The 16759-nt window shown below is 43.5% G+C and overlaps 2 protein-coding genes across 4 annotated transcripts; both read left to right on the forward strand.

Moving 5' to 3' along the window:
- The first annotated feature begins 1324 nt into the window (after nt 1-1324).
- On the forward strand, nt 1325-3644 carry LOC133146309 (ADP-ribosylation factor 6-like). 2 transcript variants are annotated; one of them, XM_061269867.1, is made up of 2 exons: nt 1325-1484; nt 1605-3644. In XM_061269867.1, exon 2 carries the CDS (start codon nt 2033-2035, stop codon nt 2558-2560), a length of 528 nt encoding a protein of 175 aa, XP_061125851.1. In that variant the 5' UTR covers nt 1325-1484; nt 1605-2032; the 3' UTR covers nt 2561-3644. The 2 variants fall into 2 exon arrangements, with proteins under 2 accessions (XP_061125851.1, XP_061125852.1); XM_061269868.1 differs by having other exon boundaries at nt 1327-1484; nt 1763-3644.
- Nucleotides 3645-6565: 2921 nt separating this feature from the next.
- Nucleotides 6566-15185, forward strand: LOC133146308 (E3 ubiquitin-protein ligase pellino homolog 2). 2 transcript variants are annotated; one of them, XM_061269865.1, is made up of 8 exons: nt 6566-6987; nt 9159-9288; nt 9430-9531; nt 9801-9998; nt 10072-10257; nt 10338-10543; nt 10728-10991; nt 11070-15185. In XM_061269865.1, exons 1-8 carry the CDS (start codon nt 6908-6910, stop codon nt 11113-11115), a joined length of 1212 nt encoding a protein of 403 aa, XP_061125849.1. In that variant the 5' UTR covers nt 6566-6907; the 3' UTR covers nt 11116-15185. The 2 variants fall into 2 exon arrangements, with proteins under 2 accessions (XP_061125849.1, XP_061125848.1); XM_061269864.1 differs by having other exon boundaries at nt 10728-15185.
- Nucleotides 15186-16759: the final 1574 nt, after the last annotated feature.

Below are 16759 nucleotides of genomic sequence, written 5' to 3' on the forward strand. Positions count from 1 at the left end.
AGATTTGGTTCTCTGAATCCTCGTGTGAGTTTATTAAACTGCTGTCCTCTGAACGTATGGTGCTTGCTTCGACGCACATAACGACAGGTCTTGCGCGAATGTGCTTGCGCTATTCTATGTGCGCGATGTTATCCATTCACCGTTTGCCTCCCGGACCCGGATGTTGTTTTAGCGATCAGCGAACGCCGTGGGTGATGTTAGATTTTTTTTCCTGTGGGCGTGCGCCCCTACTGGAAAGATTCGTGGCTACGCCTCTGGTCCACTTAAATTTTGGAAGGTACATAAGGACTATTTTCTAAATTTCAGCGACGGCTCTGTCACAATAATGCGATCAGTAGTTGCTCGGTCGGCGATGTGCTACAGTTGCGCGTTCGGCGGAGCGCTGTAGTTGCGCGATCGAACAAAATTAAGCTCCCTGCGCACTGAGGTCCACTTAAATTTTGGAAAGTACATCAAGACTTTAAAAACATTTTCTAAATTTCAGCGACGGCTCTGTCACAATAATGCGACCAGCGCGGTGCAGTTGCGCGGTGGGCGACGCGCTACAGTTGCGCGTTCGGCGGTGCGCTGCAGTTGCATGATTGGACGAAAATGCGCAAATGAAAAAATGCTCAAAAAAGGCGGGTTTTCTTTGCTCGGAACGGATTAAATTTGGTTCCATTATTTGTAATGGGAAAACATGATGGTTTGAAAAATTGAGAGGTGTAATGTATACCGACGTGAAGTGGTAATTTGTTGGCAGAAACATTGATTATAGGGGCAACGACTATAGCGTTGAAAGTAAATTGTGTCGTTTAACGCTTTATCTTTGAATTGTCTATATTATGTGTACTATGTGTCCACTCTACATCCATTGCAGCCTGGTCATCCTGGAAGAGGGATCCTCCCATCTGTGGTCTCTCTCTTCTCAACGTTTCTCATTTCCCCTAGCAGGAGTTTTGAGTTTTTCCTTGCCCTCCTGGGAGTTCAAGATCAGGGGATGTTTGAGAATATTTGTCAATCTCCCGAGTGTTGTTAGTCACCTAAATGTTGAACAGAGGCTGAGATGTAAGGAAGTCATGGCCAATAAAATTCTTGTATCTTGATCTTGAATAAATTGTACTACAGCGTTGAGCCTGTAATAATGCAAGATATTGTTACAAATATTATGCACCATATTGTTTATTAAGTGCTCATGGGCTGGTTAAATAATAATTATTAAAAAAAACACTACACTTGTTCAAAACCAAGTGGCACACCCTTTTGCAAGCCTTTTGTGCTTAACCTTGTCATATTTCCGAGCTTTCAACGAGCACCTAAAGGCGGCACTGTAGTAAGCTAGTGTCTGAGCAGTGGGGAGGAAGTGGCGCTCGAAGTGGGTCCGCACCTTTTCCGGTAACACAGCACTGCCGGGCAAAGGGGAGAGAGCGAGCAAGAGGGGCGAAGAGAAGCCAGAGAGCGGGGAGAAACGATCAGGGTCTGCGGGGTGGACATTATCCGCAGAGGTGAGTTGTTTTCACTCTACTTTGATGCGTCGAAACCCAAGGCTCTCTTTTTTTAAATTTCCGCTTCAAAGTTGTCGTCCTCCGCCTTTTCACCGCTCCCTGGTCTTGTGCCACACACAGGCGGGGAAAAGAGAGAAGAAAGTCGGATGAATTAGTGACATTGTCGGCCCTTGTTCCTCTTCATGTCCCGCTGTCGCGGACCGAGGGGGATTTTGAATCCGTTTGTCCGGAAGAAACAGTAGCAGCTACGCAACTGCCGCGGTGAATTTCGTCGACAGGCCCCGGGGCGAGTGTGGACAACCGGCGGCCGAAGAGGAAGTGAGAAGCCTGGGCTTTGGACTGGGCCTGCCTCGGTGGAAGAAGGCGTCGAGACTTCCGTGGAAATGTTGGTTCTGAAGGGCACAGGTTAGACTGAGGCACCCTCACTGTTCCCGTCAAAGGGCTATACACACACCCACTCAGGTCACGCAACACACTGTTGCGTCCGTGAAGATTTATTTTTTATTTCTTTATTACCGTTGTGAAAGTATTTATGCGCGTTGAACACGATGGGGAAAATGCTGTCAAAGATATTTGGCAACAAGGAGATGAGAATATTGATGCTTGGACTTGACGCCGCTGGCAAGACCACCATCCTGTACAAACTGAAGCTGGGACAGTCGGTCACCACCATCCCCACTGTGGGCTTCAACGTGGAGACGGTCACTTACAAGAACGTCAAGTTCAACGTGTGGGACGTGGGCGGCCAGGATAAGATCCGTCCGCTTTGGCGACATTACTACACGGGCACGCAAGGCTTGATCTTTGTGGTGGACTGCGCCGATCGGGACCGCATTGATGAGGCCCGCCAAGAGCTCCACCGTATCATCAACGACCGTGAGATGCGCGATGCCATCATCCTTATTTTCGCCAACAAGCAGGACCTGGCCGATGCCATGAAGCCCCATGAGATCCAGGAGAAGCTGGGCCTGACCCGCATCCGTGACCGCAACTGGTACGTGCAGCCCTCGTGCGCCACATCTGGCGACGGACTCTACGAAGGCCTCACCTGGCTTACCTCAAACTACAAATCTTAACCCCGCTCGGAGATGACGCCACCTCTAGCAATTATATCCTCCTTTTAATTCCCATTTTTGATCACTCACTTTTAGGATTGTAAAGGGATGGCAGGGTTTCGGTAAATTTCCAAGTCAAGTTAAGCTCAGAAATTTGGGAAATGCAATTACCAGGGTTCACTGTATTCCAAATTGGAAACTTTCCATGGAAATTAACACACACACACACAAAAGACCAAGGGAGAACTTGAAAAACTAAATATGCTCGCAAATCAAGGCACACTGCACTTAAATTTGGTCAGGATTACGCTACCATATATTTCCCCTAATAATGTTAACTAACCTATTTAGAGCCAAACTTAGTTCTCTTTCATTCACAGATTTTTATATTTTTTGCGTGAACTGGATCTCTCGTTTTCTCACTTCAATTTTTTTTCTTTCATGGCACTTAAAATGAGTTGAATTAATTTCCGAGGAAAGTTTCCATCCCAGGACCTTCTTCCCTAAAAACCCCAAAATGTATTATTTACTTTGCTTTGCTCTTATTTGCAAATTTACCATCCCAGAACCTTCTTCCCTAAAAACCCCAAATTTATTATTTACTTTGCTTTGCTCTTATTTGCAAATTTACCACGGCGACTTTCATGAATCTCGCCACGAGTATTCCGGCTACGTATCCAAAGTTTGAGAGTCTTTTGAGGACAGAACGTTTGCCTTTATCAGCAACATTTTCCCGGACATCAACAACAAGTGAACACTTTTTGGACATTGGACATTCACACACTGTGATATGGATCTCAAATTTTTTATTTATTTTTATTTTATTTTTTTATTTTTTGCTCATTGTCTCACACAGAGCTTCCATGTTTGTAGTTTCAGATGCCTTAACACACACACAAAGGTTTTTTTTCAGGGAAGGGCTGTTCTCTGCTGCACTTGTTTAGTTTGACTGACCTTTTCGGACCCTGCCAGGCTTTTACCACCTCCATTTTGGTGCTCAAATGCTCCATGTTCCTCTGTCATCGTCACGTACTTTTGTTCTAGGCTCTTTTTTTGCTATGCTGATTTGAAGTAATAAAACAAAAAACATACATGATTACATCCATACCAGTGCAGAAGTGGCACTTTCTTTTCCCCCTTGGGAAGTGAAAACGTCAGCGTGCTCCGAACCTGTGAATCACTGCCACGCATCGCGCCGTGAATAAATTATGACAAGTCACATTTAGTGGGCCTCTTCTGAAGCGGAAATGAACTCACAGGCAACAAAAAGTCAAGACGTCAAACGTGCGTCCAGCGAGGGTAGATCAAGGGAACTTTGACATAAAAGTAATCGCATGTGTCATAAGTAGGAAGTGACACATTTCTCCGACACAAAAAAGTTTCAGCGATGGCAAAGTTGAATTACGCTCAGGCTCAATTAAATGTGACTAAAATATTTTATATTGATGTATGTATGGAATTATTTTTGCCTTTATTTAAAAATATTACATTCTCAAATGTTTTGTCTAACTTTACAATATGAATCTTTAATGTTCAACTCTGTTATTTTGTTACTATATGTCTAAAATAGCAGCTGACAATATTTAGTTTTGGTCAATATGAATGTACTATCAAATGTTATGTTATCTTTTAAATTACAGAATTTCCGCTCCCATGGTGAAAAAAGTGACAGGTGTTAATTGTGGCTGCAAACTCTTGCGAAACCTTTGCTCAGTATCGGGTTCAAACCTAAACAGACAAATGGGTGGAAAAACGTACAAAAAAAAGTTTGTGTGTGTGTACAAAGATCGTCAGGTCAGGAATTCCTCAACTCTGGGAACGCTGCTCGATATCTGCCTCGTGCTTGGAAAGGCCTTCAGTGTTTGCTCCGTGCCATGTCTGTTCTCTTAAAGTTTGACCCGCGCTGCCTCACACCACTTTGTAGCACTCGTCGGGAATAAAATGTATTGCCGCTGTTGTTATTGGACACCGCGTCAGCTGTAGAGTCTTTCTGAACGACAAAATGGGGGGACTCCGTCGTGCGCCGAACCTCCAAAAGGTCACCAGGCCACACTTTGGACTGACTTTCTATCAGACAATACTGCAATTTGCCACTTCCTCACTTTTGAATATAATCTGGGTTTAGTTCTACTTTCAGTCCCCAGACAGGAAACCATCAAGCAAATTCACTCATTAAATAGTACGATTAGTGACCTCTCCTCTCGTTGTTGTCTGGAATGTGAGAATTTCCTGTCACACCCATTTGGTGACAAAAACGGGATGGAAAAAAAAAAAAAAAGAGGCAGCGAGTAATTTACAGCCACAAACTAGATGGCATTATTTTTATTCACTATGCCCCAAAAATAAATTCACTCGTTTCCCCAATTGCCTCTGCCAGTTGCTGAAGAAGCACCATGAGGAAAATACCTTGTCTTTGTTTGCACCTGTCTCCATGGCAACCACGACAAAAGACCCAGCGACAGATGGCTGTGTCACGTCAAGTCTTTTTATTCATTTTCAAGCACAATTGAAACATATTTTGGGACAAATACAATCTAAGTGTAAAAATAACAATTTGATGGTCATGTGCGTGTTTGCTAGTTTCAGTTTCACATTTTTTCTGGTGCATGGACAAGACCAAAGTCCTCTGGTGATAAGAGTGCTTGAGCAAAGTCCACTCTTACCTCGACATGCACCGTGATCAGCGAGAAGAAAGATTCTCCTTTGGTGACATGATGCATGTCAGAAAAGTTGAGTCACTTGCTCGGAGACACAAAGCACGTTAATTATGTGCATGAATAATGAAGTCAAACTGGCGGAGTTTGGACACAGCCTTATTTGCTCTTACTTGGCTTGCGAAACTGGCAGCAAGAGGCGTACAAGAGGAGGAGGGTGTGACCTTAATCCCGCAGCGAGAATGTGAAAGGCACATCTGGTCCTGCCACTTTCCACCTGCCGGATTTCACAATTTAAAAGCTTGCGCGCTGACTGCTCTGGTGGGTTCTTGTTCACTTTAAATTCACGGGTGTGTCGGTTGGTGGGTGGGTTTGCGCTGTGGATTACTCAACGTGTGAGAAAAACTGAGCCAGTCTACATTGTGGTTTAGTCTACATTCTCGTGGGTGTTTGCACAATCACACATATGTCATTAAGTGAACCTGTGGCAATGTTTAACTTGAAATGTGTGTACGCTTGTCATGTCAATATCTAAACCTAAACCAATTTACACACTTCTTCTAAATTTGCACCACTGTTGCATCACAGTGGAGCGGAAATGCATAACTGGTTGCTCACAGACAGTTTTAGAATTACACAAGGTTTAGTTATTGAATTCCACACTTGATGAATGACCCAAGTATACTGTGTATACAAACAATGAAGTCACATTACCACTGTACGTATGTTCTCTAAATATTAAAATTGTAAGTGTGGTTTAAAGAATATGAATACAGTACTGTCGTCTGATTAATTTAAGTATACTGCCCTCTTGTGGTGATGCGGGTAAAATCATGTATGAGCATCAGTATAATATGCCTGGTTAAACAGCCGTTTTGATGCATTTAAAGAAGCATGACCATTAAAATAAAAGTAGCAGCAAAAAGAATACTAGTGTCAAGTTTTGCTAAAGAATGCGCTCCCAACTCCCTCATGACTTCCAGACTGGAACTCTTGTCTGGGGTATGTTGACCCACATTCTTACTTCGCGACCCACATTCACACTACATAATTTTTTTTTAATGATTTTCCCCAAATAAATTCTGTTTATTCCAGCCTAGAAAAAAGTAGGTATAGTAATGCCTTATTTTAATCGAACCGATGAGCTTCTCCTCACGTCACCCATTTCTCATTTTCGAAGAGGGGTGGTCGCTTATCTTTGGATTTTATATGAGCAGAAACGCCGAAATATGTGGTAATTAAAAAGTACACTAATTTTTCATTCACAATTCACATACGTGTAAGATGTGTATTTTCCTTTGCTATCACGTCAATTGAAAATCGAACGATATGTGTTTGCCGGCCACCCCCGCCCCTAGTAGTTTGCCCCACACTGCTAGCCGTTGTTATCTCCGCTCTTGGTTTGCTAGTGAATAGATTTCGATACATGCTAGCGACAAACTAGACTATTTTAAAGCCTCAAAAAGATGCTTCTCCGGTGGACCAAAACTGTCCAACACACGGCAACAAGTCCGAGGAAACTTTGTCCGACTGTGTTCCAACTTGACTAAAGAGGCAGCCCCCCGAACGGTTTTCAACGCGACACTTTCGAGGGGGATGTTAGCATCGTTTAATCGCTTTGTAGTATTCCCATAGAGGACGACTCGTTTCTTCTTATTATTTTTTTTCCTGTTAAAAATTGTTCTATTCCATTCCCTGGAGCAAGTTCTCGCTGATGAATTCGCCGAAAAAGGACGGAGACGACGATGTGCCCGTTAAAGACTCGATTAAATACGGCGAACTGGTCATTTTGGGGTAAGGAGTAAAACAAAAATAAGAATAACGAGCGGGATGGAGAACCGCTCCATCATCTTGACGCCTCAATTACGCTATTACCATGTATAAATGTGTATTTACGCATGTACTGTGTGTTTATATATCCTTTTTATTGGCCAGCTGACGCCGTTTCCACTACCCAACCGTCTATGTGTTAAAAACTAACTTTAAAACCTATGGATTGTCTCGTATGTGCGTGATGCGTTTGGGTGTCGTCGTCAAAAAAGCCTCCATGGCTATTTGACATACAACAGCAACGGGAGACACCTTTTCATCAATGGTTGTAGGTGTCCAGTGGGAGACAGGGGTGGAGGGGGCTGAATCCCGATGATGTCATCCTATGCTGGATCTTTTATAGCTCCAAGTAGGGACCGTGTGAAAAATGCATGACCATGTCCATGTTTGTAGTAGTGTAGTCATCTTTTATATGTTTTTTGCTGCTGTGTGTAGTTTAATCTAGACCGGGCAATGGTGGAGTAGGAGGAGGAGAAAAGCCCCTTTTTGTCACTGGCGGGATACGCCGAGTTCCAGAGAATCTGCTGGGTGGTTGAACTTCACACATGCTTACATCCCTGGACAGTTTTATGCAGACGTCCCTGTTGGTCCGCACAGTTTCCTGTCTGTGCCAAAGATAACCGACCCAACGGCCTATGGTTTCCCCCAAGCCCCCTTCCTGCCCACAGGCCAAACATCTGAATACAGATGAATCGTCTTCCTAGACGTCTCCTCCCTCACTTTACAAACAAGAAGTGGCACTCTGCTGTGGCATCAACTGTTCAAACAGATTTGTGATTGTTGTAACAATTTAGCACAAACTTGGAGGAATGACAAAAATGAACGCAAATGTGTTTATTTTTGGCACATAACATAATGCGATATGCTTTTGGCGGTGCGTCTAACTCGTTCACGTTTTTTATCTTTAAATGTTAAATTCTGTGTTTTATTGCATAGCCACCCAACAAACCGCTTACATTAAAATTGAATGGCACAAACATGGCTTTAGATTGACCTGCGGGGATTGATGTGGGCTGCTGTTCAGTCCTACTTGCCCAAAGTCCATTCATTATTCAAAGGACAATTAAGAGACGCACAGCTCTGTGAAGGAGAGTTAACAATATTTATTGCTAAGGTAATTCCAAAATTGCGCTTGGCACTACGCTATTACTGGGGAAAAAATGTCTGACAAATATCTCCAAATCTCAGCTGCTTTTCTCTTCTATGGCATCTCTTGTGTTTGACCTTGCATCTGTCGGCCTCAATGATGTCACGCAAGCCGCCACGTGGTCGGTGCCAGTCCCCGTGCAAGGCCAGCGAGCCGCCTGCCGGCGCCTGTCGCCGTAGTTTGCCCGGCCACCATCTAGTCTGTCGTGGCTTTTACACGACACCTTCTTATCCCTTGGAGAGTGTCAGTGGTAAAAGCTGATGCGGGGTCCAGAGGGAGTGAATATTTTATGCACCGCTTTATGATTTTTACGCATGCAGGATACAAACGACGTCACGCATGGCCTTGCTTCATCTCTGGACTCTGAATTTATCTCCCCCTTCCATCTTCTGCTTCCTGCTCTTTGCTAATTGCAGCCAGTGCCACTCCCTGTTTTTAGTTCTTTGTTTTTACGAACACGTTTCTGCCATTTTGCTTTGAAGCGGCAATATTAGATTTCCTTCATTTTCAAGGGTTAAATGTCAGGTTGAATGCAAGAGCTATTAAAAACAATTCCTGTGTGTTTTGGCCCGGCGCACATAAACTCCCCTTTTAGTCAGCAGATGAAGTCTGACCTTTTGGAAAGTTCCGTCCAGGGCCGAGGTGCTGAACTTTGTGGTAAGAATGACGCTGGTTTCCCGAGCCACTCTTATCAGTGACACGTGCACTTCCTGCGGCGTTTGTGTGACCAGAACAAAAACCAGCGGCGTCAGCTGTTCTATCAACACGGGTGCGAACTTTGCTGACACATTTCCGACTGCTCTGAACGTCGCCTCGTGTTTGTCGTCTTTGTGCTGCTTTGACTGATGAATACTAATGTTTTGATTATGTTCAAAAGAACTGGTGGACAAGCTTTTTTTAGCCACTTTCATACTTTTATAAATAAACTGCACTACTGTGAGTTGGTTTTTACCATCCAAACATGATTTTCTCCCTGTGCTATTATCAGGTACAATGGCTCTCTTCCGAGCGGGGACCGTGGGCGCCGAAAGAGCCGCTTTGCGTTGTATCGACGCGCCAAGGCCAACGGCGTCAAGCCCAGCGCCGTACACATCCTCAACAACCCGCAGGACAGCAAGGTGCGTCTGAATGTGTGTCTGTGAGTGTATATAGACATCCTTCTGGTCACCACTGCAACAAAATGGACTAACCCCGTATTGATATTAATTATCTCTTTGGTGGAGTTAATGAGCTAATGCCTGCCACTGGCTCTGTTGCAGGCTGTGCACAGCAGGGGGCAGCACAGCATCTCCTTCACGCTGTCCCGCAACCAGACAGTGGTAGTGGAGTATTGCCATGACAACAACACTGATATGTTCCAGGTAATGTGGCTGATAAGAATGCTGTTGTCATTTTTCCTGTAGGTAAATTATTGGTTAAGATTTTTTTTTTCTCATTTTCCTTCCATCTTAAATTAATGCTGGGAAATAACATAAAAGTTTCACTGCATTTTGATATCAGAAGAAATAAAGCAAATCTCAGGAACACAGTTGTGAATAATGTCATGATTTGCATTTTCTGTAAGTGAAGTGGAGAAAAAAATATTGAGTCTCAAGATGCTCTTTTGTCTCTTGCCCGCTCACCTTCGCAGATTGGGCGATCCACAGAGAGTCCCATTGACTTTGTGGTGACGGACACCTCCGGGGGGGCAAAGGAGGGCGAGGACCCCTCCATTGCCCCCAGCACTATCTCACGTTTTGCCTGCCGCGTGGTGTGCGATCGCCACCCGCCCTACACGGCGCGCATCTACGCCGCTGGCTTTGACTCCTCCAAAAACATCTTCTTAGGGGTGCGTCAAGTGTTCTTTTAATTCACATGCTCCATGAGAGGTCATGGAAATGATTGCGCATGTGCTTCTGCAGGAGAAGGCGACTAAGTGGAAGAACCCGGACGGCCATATGGACGGACTGACCACCAACGGCGTGCTGGTCATGCACCCCGAGGGATTTCCTGAGATGCCCAAGCAGGGTTTGTGGCGGGAGATCTCTGTGTGCGGCGACGTCTACGCCTTGCGGGAGACTCGTTCCGGGCCGAGCCGAGGCAAACTGGTATTTTAGAAACTCGAAACCCAACATCAGATGTCTGTCTTTGTTATCAACTGAAGTTCTACTGTGTGTCTCTTGTACAGGCAGAAGGTGAGAGTAGCGCACTGCGCGACGGCTCATTGGTGGATCTGTGCGGCGCTACCTTGCTGTGGCGCACGGGCGAGGGTCTCATGCGTGCTCCCACCCTGCGCCACCTGGAAGCGCTTCGCCAGGAGCTGAATGCATCGCGGCCGCAGTGTCCCGTGGGCCTCAGCACACTTGCCTTCCCCAGCCTCCCGCGCAGTCACAGGTACGGTAGACAGACAATCACAATCAAATTACCTTTGCCATGGAGTTTATATGACGACTACATAGAGGTTAAAGTGTAGTCCATTAGGCGTCCATCTGTTTTTGTCAATGTGGTACTAAAAATTGTAGTACCTAGTTTTCATCAATTAATTAAGCGAGTAATAGTCCTCATGATTTGACTTCAGCCTTGAAGAACGTCAGCCCTGGGTCTACCTCACGTGCGGCCATGTCCACGGACGCCACGACTGGGGCCAAAGGTCCGAGGTGGGCGAGGAGGAGCCCTTAGAGGGCGAAGGCTCTACCACGCGGCGGGAATGCCCGCTGTGTCGCAGCGTAGGCCCCTACGTGCCACTGTGGCTGGGCTGCGAGCCGGCCGTGTACGTGGATGCCGGCGCCCCCACGTACGCCTTTGTGCCCTGCGGCCACGTGTGCTCAGAGAGGACAACCAGGTATTGGGCGGACACCCCGTTGCCGCATGGGACGCACGCCTTCAGACCCGTGTGCCCCTTCTGTTCCGCCGCCCTTAGCACCCCCGGATGGACGCGGCTCATCTTCCAGGGTCCCATCGACTAGCCGCCACACAAAAGCTCCACCCCCATACCTTTTTTTCCCCCTAACTGTATGATGGTGTCTTCCCCTTATTTCTCCTTTAGGGCTTGGTGATGGATTGAGGATCTGGACTTTAGGCAACTCAATGAAATGTGACAGAATGATCAATACACTCATTGATTACTTCGAATGTCTGCGCACTTAGGCTCTGCTGGTTTTCTTCCCGCGCAAGCCTAAGCTTCTCGCAAAGAAAAAGAAAAGCGATTAACACGTCAGATTTGATGTTTTATGTCGGACTGTAGCTCACATGGTGCTTCTTAGTGCGTCACCTTTTGTGGAATGAAACCTACGTAGCAGTTCACGATCATACTTACAATCAAATTGATCCTACATTTAAGCCGCCCTGCAAATTAATTACATCTCAAAACTTCTTATGTCAGGATCATCGTAAAACAATGATCCTGGACTAGATCTCAATCCCATCATCAAGCAGAATGAGTATAAACAAGGGCATGGACTCCTAACAAATTAGGTAAGATCCACCTTACACACACACACACACACACACACACACACACACACACACACACTCACACACACGCGCACGCACACACACGCACACACACACACACACCAAACCCCGTGAAGCAATAACACCACTCACTCTTGTATAAGCTAAGATCTCACGCTAGGTTTTAGCCAAGTGCTTAGACTAGTGGTGGTCGCCTCAAACATGGTTGTAGCGTTTTTTTGCTTTTCCTCCCTGCCCTCTGTGTCATACCATAGTGAAAACAATTACAATACAATATATAATTACATCCCCGATGATCTGGTTTCACTGCTAATGCTAACACGATTTCCTTTTAAAATAAGTGGGTGTGTCAGTGCAGCCAAAGTTTTGTCCTCGCTTAACCTAAAAAAAAAAAAACCTAAACCGGAATTGTGTGCTTGTGTATGTGTCAAAGAAAAGTTATTTTGTTAGGAAATGTGGTTCAGTGTTTGGGGTGGGAGCGAAGATATATCTATATGCATAAATATATACATAGGCTATTTTTGTATCTGATATAGTTGTTAACCTTGGTGAAAGTTCAGCGTATGGTCTGGGATGTGTTAGACGTATAACAACCCATGAGTGTGAAAATGTTACCAACACTATCTCATGCACACACGCGTGCACACAGACAAACGATAAACACGATGACGCAGTGCTACCGTTTCCCGGACACTGAATGTTGCCGACCATACAGGCTATGTGTTTATTAGCCTCTCTGGTGCTCTTATTAAATGGTCTATATTGTGATACTATTTTTGTAAGTGAATATGACAGTGAAGCCCGAGCTTGAATATAATAACCTCATGCCTGGAAGATGAGATAAAAGTGTTCAAGTGCGTGTGCGTGTGTGTGCGTGTGTGTGTGTGTCACTCAATTGCATGTACACACACACACGCACAGTATGTACACTGCACTCCAAATCCCCCCTCCCATTTTGTATTCAGTTTGACGACTAACATGTCTTCCGAGTCTTTGGCTGTTAAATGTGTAAAAATACAAGAAGAAAGAAATCCTCATACTTGACCAATGTTTGGAAGTGAAAGTCACACTTTGTACTGTAATGCCACTAACTCTCCTGCAGCATTAAGAGAAACTCCGTCCACGTTCTTTTATTTTGATTGTGTCATTCTTCCGTTTCCAGCTCGTTGCTCCCTCACAAAGTTGACACAGCATTGTCGCCGACATATTAACCACGAAACAAAATCTTTAGTTACGATTCATTCCATTCAACATTTTTTAAATGTTTTGTGACCAACACAGTGGTACCTTGATTTGGTTGACAAAAATTGAAATCGATTATATATTTTCCAGAAATTAGGATCGAGCAGTGTTTCGATCGTCGAGGTACCATTGCCACATTTCAGAATTTTAGCATGGTTGATAATGTATGTGTTTTTTTAACGGTTATTGTCGCTCAGGATTTAGTGTGGCACGCAGTGATTTTACTCCACAACACTTAAAACATGAGAGCATTTATTCATCTGCTACTAATGACAGTATACAAGGTCACACGTGATCAGTTATTTACGGGTTTAAAAAACAAAAAAAACAAGAGAATGGATTTTTGCGCAAACCTGCCAAAAGAAAAAAAAACATCGTACACACTGTTGGCATGTGAATGGAAGAACTGTTGCAGCACCTGTTTTATTTTTAATTATTGGTTTTACATTACTTATCTAGTTATTCTTAGGTATTCATTAACAATTTCAGTCATTTAGTTTTAACACGTAGCCTCTACTAGATGCAAAAACAGTACCGTTTTTTTTTCATGTATAATGCGCCCCCATGTATAATACGCACCCTAAAAATGGCATGTCGATGCTGGAAAAAAGCCTGTACCCATGTATAATACGCACCCAAATTTTGACTCCTACTTAAGTCCGTAAACGTAAAATTATTTCAGAAAGAAGATCGTCTTTGGGAACAACCGGATGTTATTCTGCCGGTCAGTATCACTGCACATGCGCTAGCAAACTCAATAGCAAAGAAATGTTTCGGATTTCTGTAGGGTACATTGTGTCAGCAAACGAGCAGGTGATCGAGCAAGCGTTTGATACGAGAGCATTGTGTTCGTATGGAGCGTGTTTGAAGTGAATAGCAGAGAAGAAAGGAACAAGGCAAAGTGTGAAATAAAATATTACCTGTTATACGCATTTAGGTAGAGAACTGAACTCTCGCTCTTTATATAGCTGACGTGTAGGGGTGTAACAATCGATATAATGCTCTACGATTTATTGGCATCGATGCTAAACGTAAACATCGATTTATATCTCCGTGTTTGACCTCGGACATTAGACGCGACTTTATTTTGAAATCCAGTTCATTGTTGCTTGCTTCCTCTTTCCGGGAGCAGGGAGCAGTGCGCGGCGTTGTGTTGTGAGCAGAGCAGGCACGTGAAAGGGGAGTTGACAACTAGTATGCGGCTCCTGGGCTGGTGCTATGGCTAGTGTCCAAAAAGACGAGGACATTTGCTCCCCTTTAGGCTTCAAGTCATTCGTTTGGAAGCACTTTGGATTCCAAAGAAAAGATGGCTCAACGGACAAGACACGTGCAGTTTGTAAATCCTGCCATGCGGTGATCAAATATTCAGGGAGCACAAATCTCGCCGCACATTTAAAGAAAAAACACGACATCAAAGTTCAGTGTTAGAATACGCACTTTGTATACTACAATACTCTTGTAATTTCCTAAATAAAGAGTTTGCAGTACCTTGTTGATTTTGCGTATGAATTGTTATAAATCAGGATATTGTTCTATATTTTTTATTAAAAAAAAAAAATCAATCGTAGAGCACTATCGTGATATATTGTGAATGAATCGCAGCAGGCTTTAAGATATCGGCAAATATCGTATCGTAGTTCTTTGTATCGATATGATATCGTATTGTGACAAAACCCGCGATTTACACCCCTACTGACGTGTCTTGCGCATCCGTTCTGCGCATCTGTAATGGCGGCCTCCGTATGATATCCGGTTTGCGATGGAGATTAGAAAACAAACAATATTTGACAATAATACACCATCAAGGATTGCACCATCGCATCAAACGATGTGTCGTCAATTATGAATTTTACTGACTAAGTGTGTTGGGCAGGATGGCTGAGTGCGATGCGCGATTGACAACAAACAAGAAGAAAGGTGATTTCAAGTTTTATTTCGAGGGAGATTTTCTTAAAAAAAAAAAAAAAGAATTGTACCCATGTACGTATAATGCGCACCCCAGATTTTAGGACAATAAATTAGTTACATTTTGCGCATTATACATGAAAAAAAAACGGTATTTACTTTTAATATTCCAATTGTTTAGCACTTTTCTAACAACTTAATGTATCATTTGACCTTCATTGCAATCCTCTCAATATGTATTATTATTAAACCATGAAACCACCTGACCTTCATATAATTATGTATTTTTAAAGAAATACAAACCATGTACAGCTCTTATTGTTTTGTTTTAATTTTACAATTGTATTCTTCTGTAACCGAATGGTGCACCGACAATCACTATACACATGTCAATAAACAAACCAGTTGAAAAGTGCCTCTTGGCGTTTGTGTAGGAATTTTATGAGCCCAGTGCGTAGGAAGTAAAAAAAAAAATCAAAATGTAGATGAAACAACATGCCAGCAGATAGTGCTATTTCATCAATCTTAATCGTTGCCGCATACATACTTTACCAGCATAGTTGTACTAAGTTCCTTTTGTTTTCACTTGTTAATCACTTCACTGGTTCTTTTATCTCAAACAATATATTTTAGGTTGCATTACCTGACATGATTCGGCTTGTACTTCCGGCTTCATCGTGTCAGGTAATGCAACCTAAAATATATTGTTTGAGATAAAAGAACCAGTGAAGTGACTTTACCAGCATGTTAATTTTACAGCTGCATGACAGATGGAACCACAAGGGGGCGTCCCTGCTTCACTGTACTGCAGTAGCTTCAATCTTGAATGGACAAGCAGTGGCGTAACGAGAATATAGCAAAGTGGAAAAAAAGAAAACATTACGCCATAAGTTTGCACTTTTATTAAAGAACTGCTTAGCATACAAAAAAAATGATAACCTTGTATGCTTACACATTCTCTGTTTTTGCAGACTAAATTAACACCAAATGAAAGTTGTTTACTTCAGTGTGAGATTTATTTCTCAGGTGAGTTTTCTTTTCCTCAAGCCACATTTGCATCATTGAGGTGAGACCAAACGGCTGTTGCCATGAATACGCTATGCTTACACTACAAAATCTGTGTAGGCTTCTTCAACATGTAATTAATAACAAAGGCTTCTCAGCCAGACAGAGCGCTATCCTCAACTACTCACAACTGTTACATTTATCTCTGACAACTTATTTGCATTAAATATATTTTCCAGCTCCTGGATCAGCAAGTTAGTTTAAAAGCAGGCATTTTGTTTCTAGCAACATGCAGCAGCCAGAGTGGTAACTGGTGATTGAAGTGATTGAAACTGCTAATTAAACTGAATTGAAACTAATAGAAAGAAAACAACTCTCGCTCTTTATATAGCTGACGTGTCTTGCGCATCCGTTCTGCGCATCGGATCCATAGTGCGCATGCGCAGTCATACTGCTTCCGTATGACGTCCGGTCCGCGATGGAGCGAAGTGTGTTGGGCAGGATGGCTGAATGCGATGCGCGATTGACAACAAACAAGAAGAAAGGTGATTTCAAATTTTATTTCGAGGGAGATTTGTCATGTCTCGTCCCCAGTTTTGCTATGTGTCTAGGTTGCCATAGTTTCTGTTCGCGTCGCCCCTCTCTTCCTGTGTCACCTCAATCAATGTAACGTGTTTTGTATTTAAGTCCCGTCTGCCCCTCGCTCACCGTCGGATGATGTCATGATGTCTGTTTGGTTTCTGTTCCTGTCTTTGGTAATGTAACCCTGTCTTTTTGTTCCACGTCTTTGTCGGTCAGTCCTGTTGTCGGTTTTGTTGTACCATGATTTTCTTAAAAATAAAAAAATTAAAAAAAATTGTACCCATGTATAATGCGCACCCCAGATTTTAGGACAATAAATTAGTTAAATTTCGCGCATTATACACGGAAAAAAACGGTAAAACCTTTTTTGTTATAATCCATTTCCGCATCTTTACCGTGGGG

This window comes from Syngnathus typhle, linkage group LG22, assembly GCF_033458585.1.
Source record: "Syngnathus typhle isolate RoL2023-S1 ecotype Sweden linkage group LG22, RoL_Styp_1.0, whole genome shotgun sequence".
NCBI classification, from domain to species: Eukaryota; Metazoa; Chordata; class Actinopteri; order Syngnathiformes; family Syngnathidae; genus Syngnathus; species Syngnathus typhle.